General features: G+C 45.8%; 5 protein-coding genes and 1 non-coding gene across 6 annotated transcripts; 3 read left to right on the plus strand and 3 right to left on the minus strand.

The window, feature by feature from the left end:
- Positions 1-745: 745 nt before the first annotated feature.
- Positions 746-833, plus strand: C8R40DRAFT_t49. Its single transcript has one exon. It is a non-coding gene; the product is annotated as a tRNA-His (tRNA).
- Positions 834-1773: 940 nt separating this feature from the next.
- On the minus strand, positions 1774-5300 carry C8R40DRAFT_1036909 (uncharacterized protein; the record flags this gene model as incomplete). Its single annotated transcript, XM_046223626.1, has 19 exons — positions 1774-1907; positions 1961-1985; positions 2040-2123; positions 2242-2370; positions 2442-2508; positions 2599-2692; positions 2760-2797; positions 2982-3088; positions 3210-3345; positions 3401-3730; positions 3786-4138; positions 4192-4309; positions 4360-4448; positions 4501-4696; positions 4754-4838; positions 4895-4926; positions 4978-5063; positions 5124-5154; positions 5275-5300. The coding sequence occupies 19 exons, from the start codon at positions 5298-5300 to the stop codon at positions 1774-1776; spliced, it is 2160 nt and encodes a 719-aa protein (XP_046090071.1).
- Positions 5301-5623: 323 nt separating this feature from the next.
- On the plus strand, positions 5624-8084 carry C8R40DRAFT_692315 (cytochrome P450). Its single transcript, XM_046235885.1, has 11 exons — positions 5624-5934; positions 5987-6191; positions 6247-6628; positions 6685-6776; positions 6828-6846; positions 6906-6984; positions 7034-7144; positions 7205-7286; positions 7338-7481; positions 7546-7692; positions 7751-8084. Exons 1-11 carry the CDS (start codon positions 5748-5750, stop codon positions 7839-7841), a joined length of 1539 nt encoding a protein of 512 aa, XP_046090072.1. The 5' UTR covers positions 5624-5747; the 3' UTR covers positions 7842-8084.
- Positions 7918-9793, minus strand: C8R40DRAFT_1066717 (uncharacterized protein; the record flags this gene model as incomplete). Its single annotated transcript, XM_046225809.1, has 4 exons — positions 7918-8318; positions 8401-9419; positions 9474-9552; positions 9598-9793. The coding sequence occupies 4 exons, from the start codon at positions 9791-9793 to the stop codon at positions 7918-7920; spliced, it is 1695 nt and encodes a 564-aa protein (XP_046090073.1).
- Positions 9794-10629: 836 nt separating this feature from the next.
- C8R40DRAFT_1166947 (PLC-like phosphodiesterase) lies at positions 10630-12420 on the plus strand (the record flags this gene model as incomplete). Its single annotated transcript, XM_046230934.1, has 1 exon — positions 10630-12420. The coding sequence occupies one exon, from the start codon at positions 10630-10632 to the stop codon at positions 12418-12420; it is 1791 nt and encodes a 596-aa protein (XP_046090074.1).
- Positions 12421-13056: 636 nt separating this feature from the next.
- C8R40DRAFT_1037236 (tRNA synthetases class I (C) catalytic domain-containing protein) lies at positions 13057-16252 on the minus strand (the record flags this gene model as incomplete). The annotated part of the gene is made up of 13 exons (XM_046223647.1): positions 13057-13394; positions 13464-13635; positions 13691-13949; positions 14007-14113; positions 14186-14314; positions 14378-14485; positions 14646-14875; positions 14954-15266; positions 15326-15451; positions 15516-15800; positions 15851-15947; positions 16022-16110; positions 16160-16252. The coding sequence occupies 13 exons, from the start codon at positions 16250-16252 to the stop codon at positions 13057-13059; spliced, it is 2346 nt and encodes a 781-aa protein (XP_046090075.1).
- Between the last annotated feature and the right edge of the window lie 1516 nt (positions 16253-17768).

The raw sequence follows: 17768 nt of genomic DNA on the forward strand, positions 1-17768 counted from the left end.
ATACGACTGTTGTTTCGTCATGGCAGCACTGCACACAGTGCACAGGTAGATGTATATGATAGCGCATATCAGATGAAATCAAAGAATCGTCTGATCACCGGCGACGCGATCATCAAGGAAAAAAGCTTCAAGTACTATGTGGGTTTTCAAGGACATCACACCTACCCAGGTTGAATATGAATATGAATAAAAGATCAGAATTCGATAAGCAGCAGCACTGCAAATCATCATGAATGATACATACATAGGGGAGAAACACAGTGAACATGGGGAATCGAGAATACCGCTAAGCTTCAAACACAGTGCACACCCACATGGTCGCGCATCCGCGTTCCCACTAACAAACACAACTTGAAGTAGACCACCGATTCACCCGCGTGTACCTGGCAAGAAATGGGCACTCGGAAGAAGGACTTGGACATGCGAGAAACCTTCAAAGCCTTTCCGGTACAGAATAGGTTTGGGAAGAGGAATATCAGATCAGTTCTTGTAGCAAGTTGTAGGTTCTCAAAGCGCACCCACCATGGATTGAAAAGCTCTGCAGCACCAGTATCTTCTGTATTCAATTACCAATGTTTACGGAACCCTGACTGTGAGCAAGAAATCATAGGCATTATGGGAGTCCATTCTAGTCCAGTACGGGCATTCGAGGATAATTTCAACTTGGTAGAATCGTGGGAACTATCGTCTTCCTGCTACGTACGCATGATCAAGAAATATCAAATTGATTTTACGTTTGATCGTTGTCCCTGTAGATTAGTGGTTAGATCACCACGTTGTGGCATTTGCTTAACAATTCCGTGGCGACGCAGGCTCGACTCCTGCCAGGGACACTGCTGGGGTGGTAAATATATTTGTTTTATCGTTCCCAGAAAGGTTTATATGTACATTACAGCAGATTACAGCCCTTTCCGTAACCATATGGAATTTGATTTTTTGAAAACCTGTGAGGTTGTGTTTGGCAAGATCACATGTCGAGTTTTCACCCTCAGTTTACTTGCATGTACTATGCGGGTTCGGGTACCATTAATGTTTTGGGAACAGCAGGTTTCAGTGAAGAATATCTGCTACCACCTCGGGATGAAGAAATCTGTTGTTTATCATATCCTTGCGCAGTATCGGGACCATGGACGACTTCAACCTGCCTTGCGTTGACAGGGCCGACCCTCTCTTTTGAATGGCACTGATACTCACTATCTCTCTGCTCTCATTGATCTCCGTCCGACCTTGCATTTACTTGGATGAAATACAAGCAGAGCTAGAAAGATGTTGCCGAGTTCGTGTCTCAGTGCAAGCACTTGTACGCGCACTTCGGAAATTAGACCTATCTCGGAAGACTGTCTCTGTACGGGCACTCGAGCGCAATGACCTTGAGCGGGCACATTTCATGCTGCAGATAGCTAAGCTGGTGCCACAACAAGACATGCTCATGTTCATTGATGAGGCTGCTCGTAATGCCAAGACATCTCTTCGGAAGTATGGGCGTGCAAAGCGAGGTCATCGCTGTGTGCAACAGAGGCAGTTTGTCCGCGGAGAATGTGTGTCTATACTGCCAGCAATAACTCTTGATGGCATTGGAGCTAATAGAAACGATGTCGACAACGCGCAAATATCAATGAAAGTGTAGATGCACGTCTAAGAGAAGGTGATGCCAAATACAACCTTACAACTTTTCAAAAAAATCGAATTCCATATAATTACGGTAATAGCTGTAATGCCACTGTTACAGACTCAAATTAGACCTTGACAAACAAATTGATCCAACTTTCCATGTCAATCCGTCTTCTTATGATCGACAGTCGTCGTAGTTAGATATGATCTATCCGGCAACGCCTCTGCGACCTCGTCAATCTTCTTAAACTGCCAGGGAAATCGAGAGGGGTAGAGGAACGGTCGGAGGTCGAATCCTGACATCACAGTCAATAAGTGAAGCAAGAAAAGAGGTGAGGAAAGATCGCACGATTATCATCCGGAGAGTATGATTCCTAACGAATGAAAGAATCAGTCATCGATCCACATTCAAGAGATGAAAATCTCACAGCGTGGTAGGAAGGTGTCAAAGTGGTCATCTTGTGTCGATTCCGTGCATGTTCGAAGAAAAACAGCTTGACTTTCTCTGCAATCTGTTCATTTGTTGTTCGTGGCCAGTGCAAAGTGAGCGCAAAATGAGTCAGTGTGGTAATTGTCGGTAAAAGCGCTGTTAACGCATGATACTTCGAGTCAATCGTAAACGAAGCTCACCTGCAGAGGGGACAAGAACCCACCCCACTCGTGTACCAATTTTGTGAACGTGCTGTACGGACCACACTTCTCCACCTTGCGCAACCGACCGAAGACGGAGAGCTCATCGTAGGTCATACCCATATCCGCCTACAGCAATCATTACCATTTTAGCGGGAAGACCAAAAAGAATCTGAGGATGACAAAGAACAACAACCTACCTCATCAGCTTGCACATAATTCTCCGTAATTGGCTCAAGCTCCGCGGTAGGCGTAGCATCTAGGAAACTACGAGGAGGCGTCAATAATGACGAAGTGCGAGGTCAATGTTGACTAATTCGCCTCGAGGTGGCTTTCCGCTTGCTCAGCCCTCCTTACCTTTTCAGGATAGGCAAGTCAAATGAACCTTCTGCCCAAGCAATGAATTTCTTTAGGTCCGTTTTACTGATTCCCCCGATTGGGTTGATATCAGCTGATTGGAAGATATAACCGGACTCTTAGCACCCGGTTGCATGTAGAGGAGGGGGGAGAATACTCACCCGAAGAACAATCGTATTTGGTCAGATAACCGCGAAGACTGGACGAATGTGTATACATGAATGTGAGAACAAAGATGAAGATTGGAGATTAAAAACGCGATGAGAATAGACCATAAAACATGATCAACTAGTATCGTCACTGACGACGCGCAATGATTATATATCGGTAGAAAGGGGAACAGGAAGAAGGATATGGGGGATCGAAAATAAGGCAACACGTACCTCTCATCAACGTTTGCACTACCGAGAACAAGAAGACCACCGACACGCCCGCGTACCCAAGGAAGAAGCTGAGCAAAGAGGTATGCAAGGACCATCCGCAGCCTTGCCTAAGAGATCGTGAACAAGCAAGTGAGTGGAAAACAACTTGCAACGGCAAATCGAGACGTTATGCGGTTTTCGATTGGAAAAAGAACAACGGTAAGGGAGCTGGAGGAAGAATGTATTCACCTGAATATTCTGCAGTGCTAAATTCTCTGCATTCGAGCCTCCATGCGCACGAAATTCTGGTTTTACACCAGTAACGAATCCAAAAAGGTTCCGCACTGCGGTAACGACTGTGTCCATGTTTAAATCAATGTGATAGCTGGGCAAGAAATCCGTCAAAGCAACTTGAGCAAAGGCCGAATCTTGTATCGCACCTTCCAATCGCACCAGCCAAATTCTTCGCTCTATTCCTAGTCTCTGCACTGGAATTCTCGGTACCCATATAACATGTATGGAAAATCCTCCCCGCGAATTCGCGAGGGTCTGAAGGGATGTACCCGGAATCTTCCGGCTCCCCAGCAATCCGGCGGGCATCTGCAATCACTTGCTTATCGGCTCTTCGCGCCGCCTCAGCGACCAAGCGACACATCGAGAACACGATAACAGCTGTTGCACAACTGTCTATGCCACCACTGAGAGGGATAAAGTAGCCTTGGGTGCGGGAACGACGGAGATAGTCCCAAAGCCAGCATGCCGGTCCTAGGCTGTCAAGAATGTGAGATTCGAGGACAAGAATGATATTAGGAAGGGCACACTCACGCAATCTCTTCTTCCGGCCGATGATACCTCACCTCCATCGTCTTAGTGCTCAAGAACCCGATCATATCTTCCTCACGTACTTCCTCGAATTTCCCAAGTGACAGAGCAAACGGAACCTCGATTCGTGGGTACTTCTCGGCCTGCGCTGCCTGCATACTTCGACTACTCTTCGCGCGATGGGAACGCACATCCTCGATGTCGATCGTAGCAGTCACTACCTCGACGTCGTTGAGGGAGAATTGTGAGCCTTGCGCTACTATTCGGCCATTGACAGCGATCAAAGCACATCCATCGTAGTAGAGTCTGTCACCGTCGCATCCTTGTTGATTTGAGTACAGATAAACACCACCGAGCTGCAGACCGAAGTAAGTGGGAGAGAATGCTGAGAGTGGAAAAGTTTACATACCTTCAATGTAGCTTCCTTGATCAGTTCTACGCGGGTGTAAAGCTTACGCAGTTCGTGGTGGCTACCGCTAGAATTAGTGAAAATCTCGACACCGTCCAATCCCATGAGAATATGAGGGCTAACAAAAGCTTCAGGAGGAATATAGAATTTAAAATCTAATTTGCAAACCTCGCAGGCGTGAATAGTTCCTCGCATAATTCCACCCCAATGCAAGTATCAGCTGTACTGATAACCGCGTCTCCGAAGGGTACTTTGGTCTAAGAAAAGGATTAAATACTCTTTGAAGGAATCGACAGAGGAATTATGGACCTGGCCTGTGACAACCTGTATAATTCTTGGCAAAAAGTGATCCTCGACTTGTCTGTGTTTGGTCCAGGGAGTGAAGTATCGTAGTTCACGATAGTTTCCATCATTAGCTAACCACATCTTCGGTCTAATTAAGAGAATCTTGCGGTTTTGGATAATTACACGACAATTATATATGGTGTTCTTATGTTCTATAGGCCTGAAACATATATCATACTTCATGAGTCTTGTCAGGATACAGTTGCAGGGTACGCACATTCCCAGATCGCACACAATTCCTGAAGTCTCTTCAGATGCCAGAATCTTCGCCAGAACCTCCCATGAATGAAGAACGGTATCGCCTGGTCATTGATAGTTCAATCCGTAGCATAGATTGAGTTACGCAGCCCTTGTGTACCTTCAAGGAAATGATCGAGACATCCATATCCACTAAGAGGGCAGATCAGCAGGTAAAAGAGTAGAAGATGAGTGAGGACATACGGTATCTCTAACTCAGGTCCTACTCTCAACGTCGCGCCTCGTCTTTTAGCGACAGCGATACTGTCCAGTATTCTTTCCATGTTACCCTTAATGAATAGATTAATCGTTTCCGTCAATCACATAGACACAGTAAGCCCCAAAAATACCTGAAAGTCTAAAGCCCATTGGTTCAACGAGCTTGAATCGGACAGTGTATAATTAGCATCGCGAGTCCCAATTTACCTTGAAGGAACAAACCATCTTTATCATTCCCTTTATCAGTCTCAGCAAAGAAAGAGAAAGCATAGAATGGCGTACGTAGCCAGTGTGATTAGGTGGCCCATGAATTATGAGAGCACTTGGAGTTCTTGGGAATTGCTTGTCGTAGAACTAGAGGATGATATCAAACTGGTCCGTGCGCTAATCAGCGCCATTATGTCTTCCGACCCGTCCGTCTTCATCTTCTTCTCAGCACTAGATTTATCAATCCCTTCAATCTTCTTCTTTCCAGGAAGAATACAATTCGCATGCAGACGCGTCTGAGTCGGGAATAGTACGTGCTCGTGGAACCAATGAAAGAATGCTTTAGACAACCATTGTCCGAGTCACTGGGACTTGTTGTATGACAGATCTCAACGTGAAGATAGCGAATCCACCAGATGAACACCTGACGCTCCTCTTTGGACTTTGAAGGTTCGAGCTCCAACAGTACCAGGTCATATACAATTCAGGCCATATTTAAGCTTCAGAGATGACTTGTATAGACTATCGCTACTTGCAAACTTTCAAGGATGTGGAGCACAGTACTGTTTTATATCGGGGTCATCCTCATTGCCCTTCGACTTTTTAAGAAGTTGCGTATACCTCCGCGTTCGAAACTACCTCCTGGACCTACGGGGCTTCCAGTCATCGGAAACCTTTTTCAGCTTCCTACAAGTAGGCCATGGTTAGTTTTTGATGAGTGGATGAAGCAATATGGTGAGGAGCGTTCATTTGTGCGAGGTCCTCAAAATTCTGATTATTGCAACAGGGCCTATCGTTTATCTCAATATCGCAGGTCAGAACACAATCGTGCTCGGAACACATAAAACAGCAGCAGACCTTCTAGATCGACGAGCCAACATTTACTCAGATCGGCCTGACTTCGTTGTTCTCAATCTGCTGACTGGTGGTATGCATTGGGCCTGGACCCAAGCAGATGAGTTGTGGAGGAAAAAACGGCGAGGAGCACATGAGTGGGTTTGTTCATACCACAATACACAACGTCTCGTTGACCCCATCTGTTCACAGAGCAATGAATGCTCAGACAGCTAAGGAGTATTTCCCATACCAAGAGACCGAGTCTGTCATTATGCTCGATCAATTGTTGGCCGACCCGGAAAATTTCACTGACCATTTTCAACGTGCCTCGACATCTCTTACACTTACTATAGTTTATGGCTGGCCGCCCCTCATAGACTCCGCCCACCCAAATGTTTTGCACATCAATCGGATGAACCAACAGCTCCTTATAGCGGCAGCTCCTGGCTCTTTCTGGGTTGAATTCAAGCATTTCAAATGGATGAGATATCTCCCGAAATGGATGTGCGCATGGAGGCGGGATGCAGAAAATGCGTTTAACCATGATTCGGTTATGTTTGAGGAGTTGTCTGCAGATGTGCAAAAGCGGATGGTAAGCAGAGTATACCAATCGTACGTGTGTAATATGGACTGACTATCTAACTCAAGGATGCAGGTGACGATGTAACCTGCGTAGCTGCAAAGATTCTTCAAGAAACTGAAAACTTATTTGAGGCATCCTGGAACTCTGTTTCCATCTAGTGCGTTGACATCCCCACTGCCAAATTATCATTTGCTGAGTTTAGCAATAGCTCCGCTGGAGCTGAAACTGTGAGTCGGAGATCTCAATGTCTCTTCTATCATTGTACTGATCGGTGATATTTGTTTAGACATCCGGTCAACTTGCTTGGTTCATGCAAGCAATGATCTTGTATCCAGAGGCACAGCTGCTCGCACAAGATGAACTTGGTGAGGAAGTAATATTCAGATTAAATTCAGTGCTCAATAGATCCTGTAGATCGGGTTGTTGGACCGGATCGGCTTCCGACTTTTGATGACTATGAGCACCTGCCGTTCATACGAGCTACAGTTAAAGAAATTTTACGCTGGAGAGGGGTATCCCCACTAGGTGAGCTTGTTTGGTAATGATGGTGGTAGCTCGAGTTGCGCTCAAGCCCTATCGTGACAGGGCTCCCTCATCGACTTAGTGAAGATGACTATTATGAAGGTTATTTTCTACCTAAGGACACAACTTGTTTCGTGAACATCTGGTAAGATTCTCAATACTGAACATAATGATTCTGCTCAGCTGTTCTTACAAGGTCCTTACATCATGACACCGAAGTTTATGGTGCTGACGCCGAACATTTCAATCCCAAGAGATTCCTGGATGCAAACGGAAACCTTCAATCTTCAATTGTAGACACTAAGGATGAGGGACATTATAGTTATGGCTTTGGAAAAAGGTAGGCTGCTTGATAGACAACCATTGGCATGCATTCTCATCGCCAATCATTGACAATGCAAAAGAATCTGTGTTGGTCGGTATATAGCAAACAACAGCTTGTTTATCCACATTGCTTTTCTGCTTTGGGCGTTCAACATTACGGCTAAAGTAGATGCAGATGGAAATCCTATCCTTCCTGATTCCCTTCAGTTCAACGAAGGTCTTATTGTGTAGGTCACAACACTTGGTTTTCGGTTACTATCCACGTATTAATTTTTGGCTTTGCAGTCGTCCGGCACCATTCTCTTGTGATATTATTCCGCGTAAAATGGATGTTTCGGAGATTATAGCACAGGCTAAAGCAGACAGAGGACTTTGATGAATCCCCTAGCCACTTAGTTGTATATGTATGATCTCATGTTTGGCCTATGTCTCTCTCCCCAATCAAAACCAATTTAATCCTCAACCCCTCCTCCTCTCCTCCTCCTAACCTTCCCTGCCTCTCTATACCGTTTCTTCCACCCCCTTGTCAGCTCAACCTTGTTTTCCTCCCACCGTTTCTGAATCTCTTCTGGAGTCTGGTGGTGGTAGAATGGAGACGAGGACGCGTTTGCAGCGGACAAAGCTATCGAGCGAGGGAAGAATAAAGGTTTACTTGGGTCGAGAGTGATCGGTGGAGCTGGTTGTGTTGGGTGATATTGGTGAACGGGACGTGATATTGAGATTTTTGCGGATGCAGGAGGCTGTAATGGTTGCGCGTTCAAAGCCGCTGGCACGGAAGTGAGGAACGGAACCATATCCAAGTCAAGGTTGTCATCGAGTTCGAGGTCGAGGTGATTTAGAAGGGAGAATCCGCCTGAATAGTCATAAGAGATAAATCAAAGTTGAGTTGCTGAATAATGGATAGAGGAGAACATCATGAAGATAGAAATTCGCACCTTCGTCTTCACGCGGTGCGAACAGATCTTTCAAGGGATTGATTTTTGGACGTGGAGGCAGAGTTTTTTCTTCGACCTGCATAGGCGTTTCTTCCTGTGTGTCATCTGAGCTGTCCGAGTCATCACTTTCTTCTTCGTCCTCCCGCTCGTCGTTATCCGGTCCTTGGTTAACGTCTACGTCCATTTCGTTTTCATCGGCTCGCGGGACAATCTCATACCCTTCATCAACATCCTTCGCGGGATTCCGCACTTCAATTACGTTCGCTTCGTCAAGATCGACGTCAGAATCCCAGTCTACCGGGATGTTGTCGTGTTTTGATTTGGACGAGAAAAGAAAGGAATTCAATAACGAGAGAGTCTGAGCTTTTTCTGTCAGAAGGTCCACGGAATGTGATGGATCTTCGTGTGACGGAGCTGTTGTCGTAGTCACGGTAGGGGCAGATAGGGGTTTTGATTGTGCTTCTGGGACCAGAGGATCGGGAAGAGCCTGAACGTCTACAATTTCGAGTATATTCACATTCTTTTTCTTCTCCTCCATATCCTTGTCCTGTTGTTTCTTTTCCTTCTTTTCCTTCTTTTTCTGCTTCCTCTCCTTCTCTTCCTTCTCCTTGTCCTGGACCCTTTCTTCCACTACACCGTGGAGACCTTCTCTCAACTGCGCTATCGGTAGAACCTCATCTCCACCAAGAAACACACCAGTAACATACGACCCATCCCACTTTGTAACGTCGATAGTCTTTGACCTTGCTCTGGTATCCGGAGTTTTCACCTTTTTCTTTTTCTTCCCATCTTTAGAGTCCTTCACATGCACTGGTAACGGGGGCAACGGCTTGCCAGGCCTCATCTTCATCGTCCTGACCACACGACCAGAAGGCATAACTTTCCATCCTACGCGTTGTGACGCATTTTCGCGAGTTACGAGGGACATATCAGAGGCTTGGGTTCCGGAAAATTTGCTATAGCGCAGTCGCGGTTTTTTGACAGGATGTTCAGATTCTTTCGCTTTTTCTTTGATTGTTCTAAATACTGTGTTAATTCCACTCGCGACTCGAACACGAGTACTATGTACATACCGTTCGGCAAAATCCGGCTTCGCTTCTCCAATACGCAATTTGGCTCCTTTGTATGTCGTTCCACTCAGCGTCGAGAGGCCTGTTTCTTTTAATGACGAGCCTTATATACTGCATTACCACGTACATTTTTTCAGACTCCCGCTCGTTGTCTCCATCGTCACGTAACCAAATTTTCTTGGCTGACCCACTCCGTCTAACAAACCAAACCCATCTAAAGATTTGACAGTCCCGAAATGCGATAAACGCGCAGAGAGGTCGGCGGGAGTGAGGGAAGGAGTGAGCCCCGATATGTGTAGCCGTTTTGTAACTGGCTCGGACATCGTTTCAGCAATGGTTGTCGCTGGCCAGTGGCGTTTCGTTTATCTTCAGACACGTGAGATAATCAACACTGATAAGTTACTGTCCATGAGTCTTGAAACTCAAATAGCCTTCGACGATATCCGCATCAAAGCGATAGTTCATGAAAAGAGAACTCAATGCGCTCAACAAATGTATCTGTATCTATTGGAACGCACGAAGCGGAGTTTCAGTTAAGTTCGAGGAGAACTACAGCATCCGGCCCACTAGTATCGCAACATCTCCTCAAAGTAATATATGAAGCTTGAAGAGCTGCCTTGATAATCACACCCCTCCGCCCAACAAGATCTTGCTAAGGTCGAAACTCCTCCGCACGATGCGCAGGACCTGACAATGTACCTCTCCGCCCAAGACTTACGGGGTTCAGTTTTTCACAAAAGACATAAACTATAGTTCAATGCCAACTGGTACGAATTTCGGTCCATTTAATATGGCTTGCGGCCTTGTTTTTTTTTTTCCAAGGTGGATGATGCAGCTTACCATTGAATCCAATCAAGAGTCCGATAAGATATTCCCCCCAAAGTCAGTGTTTTGCCCATTTCGTCAGGTATTGGTCGGGTGAACATTTCGATTCGGTATAAAAGCAGCTTCATGCTGAGTGCAGTTAATCCATCGAAAGACACCAACACAACAAGTTATAGTGTATATACAATACAAGATGCCTGCAGCTCAGACAGAAGAAAACCACGCCTCCGATGTAAGCATTTACATATAACGTTTAGACATTGTTCGGTGACCGGCCCTCATATAGGAAGGACAACCTGGAACAAGTCTGTATAGGTGGTCCTATAAAAACCAAATGTTCCCTGGTGGTAAGGGGCCCGCTCGTGGATCTCCTGCACTAGCTGTTCACAACGGAGAGTTATGGTGTCTCTGGCTCGACAAAAACGATGGCCTTCTATACCATGCTACTAGTGATAATCAGTCGTGGGGACCCAAGACAGCGTTTGTTGGAAACTACTGGACCGGCTTGGTTCCAGATAATCCAACTGCTGGTCCTGCTCTTGCTGACTGTAATGGTGTACTTCATGCAGCCTACTCCGTCGATGGTAGTCTCGTTCATTATCAATACGACGATATTGCGAAGAAGTGGGGTAAACGCTCTCTCTTTGCTCGCTCTAGTGCTACCCCTTCCTTGCAAGCATTCGACGGCAGGTTATTTTGTGCATTCCAAGGAGATGGGAATTCTCTTAATTGGACTACTTGGGATCCAGAGGATGGCTGGATGCGCCCGATGAGTGCCAACGAGAAAACTTGGGGCTCTCCGGCGCTCTACCTCCTTCTGGATCGGTTGTGTCTCCTTTTCGCCGAAAATAATGACGATCGCCACACAACGAATACTACATTCAATACATCCACCAAATCGTGGTTTAGGACATTTGGGTCCCCGAGCCAAAAGACTGCATATGGTGTTAGTGCCACCGGCTTCAACAAGAACATTGCATTGATGGCATTCCAGTCACACGATGACAAGGACAAAGGTCTTGTCTTGGTGGACACATTCAATAACGGCGCTTGGCAACATAACGAGTCCATTGGATCTTCTTCTTCCGACACCCCAGCAATAGCCATCCTCAATAATGTCATTACTGTTGTTTACAATGCACACACTGACGCTCGCGATCTTCTGTGGTCCCAAGCCACCCTTACCGACTATACGCCTGATTCTTGGATGACTGCTCTTGCGAACATGAAACCGAATCTTCGAATCACCGACATCACTATTCCGGGTACTCATGATACCTGTGCGATAAGTGCTGTTCCTTGGGTCGCAACCCAGAGTATGTCAGTCATTGCCCAGCTCAATGCAGGCATCCGTTACTTTGACTTGCGTTGCAAGCTCGTCGATCGTTCGCTCATGATGTATCACGGACCCTACGCGCTTGATATGTACCTTCAGCATGTCCTGGATGATATCTACTCTTGGCTTCGTTCTCACCCTGCAGAAGGCCTCATCATCCAACTCAGCGACGAAATCAAAGATAATCCAGATTTTGCTTCGTTTTCTCTTGCCGCTACCACGCTCATCGGTCAGGATCTCAATAAAGACCTTTGGAACACAGGGACGACTGTGCCTTTTCTTTCTGGCATTAAAGGGAAGATACAGCTCATTCGTCGCTATAGGGCAGATGCAGCGAGTCAGCAGATCGGTATAAACGCTACTTCTTGGGCTGATAACCACGACTCTCCTCGTTTCATAATCCCCACCCAGGATGGCAACTTGGTTATACAAGACAAATTCAAGTTCTTTGGATCTCCGAGCGAGATTATCCCGCAGAAGTTTGGTATTGTGACCACGCTCATGGATCAGGCCAGGGCAGACGAAAGCCACTTGAACCTTTATATCAACTATACTAGCATGATACACACTTTACCATTTAGAAGTGGGCCAGTTGCGCCTTGGCAACTTGCGATTGGATACTGGGACACCTGGAGCGAGTTCACCCCTGGAATTAACCGCCACTTGGGCCACAAACTTGCTGCTGATGGCTTTGCACACTACGGAGTGATTGTCATGGACTATCCAGAGCTGCCATACGATCTGATTGATTATCTCATCACCTCCAACTTTGAAGCAGCAGCAGTCTGAGCAGGGCTTGCTATTGTTGCGTATCGAGTGCCACTTATCGGCTTGATATAGTCTCTTGATTTTTACTCTTTCCGACTTCAGGTCCATTAATTTACTTAGTTCTATGCTAATTGGAAAGTACAGCTTGTTTGTTGTAATCACGTCTCTATCAGGCTTTAGGATAAGATAGGATGCAAAATCTAGAGTTCGACTCAATCTTTTCTTAAGCGTTGAGCTTCTCCTGAGTCTGAACTATCCTCTGGCCCATATTTCAACTTCGTAACATGATTGTCTCTGCCACGTCTGCTCCTCGAAATCTATGAGCTTAGAATTTCAGTGCCTCTGCATGTTCGCCGTTGTACAGTGGTTTGGATAACGAAGTTGTATTACCACTGAGCGGTGAGGCCATGCGTTAAAGATGAGTAGAAAAAGTCCAACCCGAGGATTAATGGGGTTTTCCAGATAATGAGATCGTGATGGTTGGTTGGCTGGCAATTGGATCCGCAATATTGAGGCGCGGAAAGCGACTGGACATCTTAGGCTTTCCATGCCAATGGCAGGTTATGATTTTTCTAAACATATTATTACTGTCACAATCACTAAATATGTCCCAGATACCCATCTCGCACAGCTCCGAGCTGAAATCCATCCTCAAACCTACAGACTCGTTAAATACTCTTCATGCAGCTTGACCTGCGTCTCCCTCTCCTTTCCCAACTTCTTTCTCGCACTTTTACTCAATTCCTTCCCCTCACCATCCGTCATGGGAACCCCGCTCTCATCATACGACCCATACAATCCCTCTTTAACATTCGGAGGTCTGAACATCTCCTTCGGGTCTACTCTTCCCTTGGCTAATCTCTCTAGACGTTTCAGACGTTCGGCTTCTTTTGCGGCTTCTTTTTTAGCTTGTTTGGCTAGGGCAATGGCGCGTTTCTCGTCTCGAGCTTTGAGTAGCTCAGAGGGAGGTGCGAGTTTGAGGAGGGCTTTACCGTCTAGAAGATGTACATTTTCCCCACTTAGTCATAGATAGATGACAGAAACGAAAAAACGGATGGCTATACCTTCTTGATCGTCCAGTGCTACACCCAACGGTATCAACTCTTCATCTCTTAACTTGTCGCAAAGAGCAAGGATATCTTTCAAAGCAGAGTCCCCCTTGTCGATTGCCAGCCGGCGGACACCGTCACGGAATGTGGATAATGCTCGTAGATACGGCATCAGAATTTCCTCGCGCTACGGCAGGTTTTCAATCAAGTGGGGACGAAAAAAGGAAACGAACAGAACACACATCAACAGCTCCACCCTCCGCACTACTCTCCTGACCCCATCCAATTTCACTACTCTCCCCTTCACCAAGCCCGAACATCCTCAGCATCTTTGCAACCCATCTCGCATTGTTTTCCACAACCCCAACATTCACCGCTTTCCCCCGGGAGTTGAGATAGGTATTCGTCCGCGAAACAAGCTCCCGCAATACATCTAGTGCCTCAGGGGTGTTGAACGAGTCGCACAAGGCGGCTCTGAAGGAGTATTGGGATTGGTGGAATCTGGAAATTTTGAGTACGTGGCGCTATATGGGACTGCGGCGACTAACGCAAACGTACTTTTCTACCAATTCCTTTTCTGCAGCCTCATAATGATGATACCCATCCGACGTCACCCCGCTATCGCGCGCCTGGCTGACTAGAGCTTTTACGTTTGTAAAAAAGTTCTACAGAAAAAAATAATCGCTGAAACTCAGACCGATATCTTCCCGTGAAAACCTCGAAACCCTTCCACTCACGTTAAGCGTACTCTCGACATTCCTGACTTCCCCAGCCATGAGGGATTCTGAAAAATCGACTTTGGCGTTCCATAGTTGAGTGAGGAAGGCGAGACGGATTTGACGTGCGGTGTATTTTTGGAGGATTTCCTATAATTGGCCGATATTTCAGTTATGTCCAAAATGAATATAGAGGAACGATTGATGACCCACGTCAATTGTAATGAAATTCTTCAATGATTTGCTCATCTTCAAACCCTCGATGTGCAGATGTCCGGTGTGTACAAAGTAGTTTACCCATGTGGGGCAATCATGGTATGCCTGTGGACCGAATACAAAAAAGCAAGTCAGATGGCAGATGTAGACCGGAAGGAATGAAAGAGGAAAACGAATCAGAGCGCAAAAATCGGACAGCAGGAAAGGATTGAGGGACAAAACGAGAAAACAACGATGAACTGAACTCATGAACTCGTAAACTCACCTCACTCTGTGCCATCTCGTTATCATGATGTGGAAATGCCAGATCAATCCCTCCAGAATGCACATCCATATTCTCACCCAACACTGCACTAGCCATCACCGAACACTCAATGTGCCATCCGGGTCTGCCCTTGCCCCAGGGTGAGTCCCAGGAAGGTTCACCAGGTTTGGTAGCTTTCCATAAGGCAAAGTCGGAGGAGGAGTGACGGGTGAGGTTGTTTTGTGAAGGGGCTGAGGTTGAGGATGGACCTGAGGAAAGAGAATGGTGACGATTAAGCATTTGTTGTTCGTTTCAGAAGACCAACTCACCTCCCGCACCTTCACCAGCCACCACCACATCATCCCTCTTTCCTTTACTCCACGGCTCCAGCTTTGCATATTCATGCCCCGGTGCCTCGTCAAACGCCTTCGTGTCAAAATACACACTTCCCCCGCTCTCATACGCGTATCCGTTAACGATGATCTTTTCCACGAATGTTATGATCTCCGGCATGTACTCCGTTACACGGGTAAGGGTGTCAGGATCTCGGACATGGAGACGACGCATGTCGTCAAAGAAACATTTTTCCCAGTAGGAGGCGAGGTTACGGGAGAGGGAGGGGTCGGTTACGGTGGATTTGTACTGAGAAGGGTGGAAGGGGATTAGTAGGAGCTAAGGGTGTAGAAGCGAAAGCGAATTACTTGTTCATCGAGAAAGAGGACAAGGATATCTTGAGAATCGTCAATAAGCTTATGTGCTTCTTCTTGGGACGTGGATCCGGCTTTCAAACTACTTTCTGCATGCCTTACAGCCAATAGCGTGCGGTTCTGTATAAGTAAAGTCAGCCTCGAATGGAAAACAAAACGGCAGAAGCTTACGGAGAGTACGCACCGCAGAAGCAAAATTCATATCGAACTTTTCATCTCTCTTCAAGCACTCCTGCTTCCACTCTTTGTTATTCTGAATGAGTTCCGCGATTCGATTGAATTGACTATCTAATTCTCCGTCGTTCTCTGTAAATAACGCACGTTCATGCGATGGCAGCCCTGCTGCCATTTCGTTTCGAAGAAAAGCTCTCCAAGCCGTATAAACTTGGGATACCAAATTCGCATCCAGCAACTTCGTATCAGCGCGAAACTTCTCCAAGAGATGGTTTTGTCGAGCACGTTTGATGATCTACGTCTTTTATGAACAGAAATTTCGACGAGTTATGGAAAACAACGCACTTTGTCATCAATGTCTGTTATATTCATCACAAACTGCACATCGTAACCAAAGTAATCCTCCATTATCCTCCGAAGAACATCCTGCGTGACATAGTTTCTGTTGAGGAAAGATGGAAACAAAACTTGAATAATCAATTCTTATGATATAAACGGTATGAACACCAACCGTACCGAGCGTGTCCCATATGCGAAGCATCATACACCGTTGGACCACAGTTATACCACTTTACCGACCGCCCAGATTTTGGTATGAATTCTGTCTGCAAGAGCTATCAGCCTCAGGATTCGTGGTTCATATTGATTTGCTACTTTTGTACGTGTCAAGGAATTATATATCTTCAGTACTGGTTCTGGTTGAACTGGTACAGGGGGAGCCCATGCAGGTTGCTTGATGGATGACATTAGTCGGAGGTTCTGCTGATTATTTTGGAGATTCCTTGGTAAGAAGAGGGCAGCGCAAAATCGATGAGGCCGCAGATGTAGAAGATGAGAGGAAAGAGAAGAAAGAGTTAGAGTCATAAATCAATCCCCCAATCGATATCGAACAAGTGACAAGTCCAAAAAAAGGCGGGTGACGCCATCTGAAAAATGCCCGAGCCATGCCCGAGGTTATAGCTGAAAGTTTCAATATTCAAATATTCAATACGTTTGAAGTTCTTTGAATCCATTTTTTGTTACATTCGCAGTTATCTACAGGGTGTGTATAGCTACATTACTGAATATTCAAATTTCCGTCAGTTCATAGAGTTTGCAAATCCGCATGTATTCATTGAAATTCAGCGCCCAACAAGGTGGTATTATAGGTGAGGACAGAGCGAAAGTTATATGCAGTCCTTGACGACCACCGATAGAGTACAAAGTCAGCGAAGCTCAATAGAAGGCAGGATTGACAGTGCTCACAGTAACTTCAACGTTCAAATGCAAATCTGAACTCAGTTTAGGGTTCCGTAACTTATTCAAATTCAAGTTACAAATGTAACTAATTCATGTTACTAACATGTTACTTACATGTCATGTTAAGGGTGTAGGATTTTCAGTGTAACTAATTGTAACTAAGAAACACCTTGAAAACATCCTGTGGTTAAGTTTTCCAATCTTGACAAGACTTACTTGAAGAAGCTTCAGTTCGAGCCTCATAGAGCCTCATCCCACATGAATCTTGGTGACAGTTCTGACAAGAGTGAGGATAATGAAGAGGATGAAGAAGAACAGTCCAAAGGAGAGAAGGAGGCTCAGATGCCCAAGAAGCGAGGCCGTAAAAAGCGAGTCATTCCGTCTGCATCGTTGTTGATGAAAATGAGATCAACCTCGCATCTCCTGCTTTGCTGGCAATGATATCAGATGAGTTGCAGACTCTCTGTGATACCCCAGAGTCAGCCATGGCCTCCGGTTCTTCTCAACTACTGATCAGTGAAGAGGTGAACTGAAGGGATGATGTGCCAGTCAACTGGGAAAGCCTTGGAATATAAGTTACACTTAGTTACTTGAATTCTTCAAGTTACAAATAGTAACATCATATTAGTTACACTGTTTCTTACACTAATTAGTTACTGTTACTTACGCGTGTAACTAATGGATTCAGAACTTCAATGTTAGAAACAAATGTAAGTAATAGTTTGAGAATTAGTTACGGTACCCTAACTCAGTTGTAGAATATCACTATCCTTATCATGATCCTGTGACCTGTCCAAGTTTTTGTACAGCTTGATCCGGTGAAACACTATTGTCAGCCCTCGTCGACACCAAGAAGATCTGTCTGTCGACCTCCTGACGCCGCCGCCCCCGAGCTAAGCTGGCACCATCAGAATCATCTCCGGACATGATATGATTGCGATATGGTGTTTGGATTCCCCTCGTTGTCGAGACTGCGCATGTTGTTGACCGACTCCTGCAGAGGAAGAACGAGAATGCGACACTG

The sequence above is a fragment of the Lentinula edodes genome (assembly GCF_021015755.1).
Source record: "Lentinula edodes strain Le(Bin) 0899 ss11 chromosome Unknown C8R40scaffold_5, whole genome shotgun sequence".
In the NCBI taxonomy this organism is placed as follows: Eukaryota; Fungi; Basidiomycota; class Agaricomycetes; order Agaricales; family Omphalotaceae; genus Lentinula; species Lentinula edodes.

Bases quoted from the DNA above. Each gene is read 5' to 3' on its own strand.
- C8R40DRAFT_692315 (XM_046235885.1), top strand. From the start codon at position 5,748: ATGTGGAGCACAGTACTGTTTTATATCGGGGTCATCCTCATTGCCCTT. The intron at 6,192-6,246 runs GTGGGTTTGTTC...ATCTGTTCACAG, and splicing joins AAACGGCGAGGAGCACATGA to AGCAATGAATGCTCAGACAG. The intron at 6,629-6,684 runs GTAAGCAGAGTA...ATCTAACTCAAG, and splicing joins CAGATGTGCAAAAGCGGATG to GATGCAGGTGACGATGTAAC.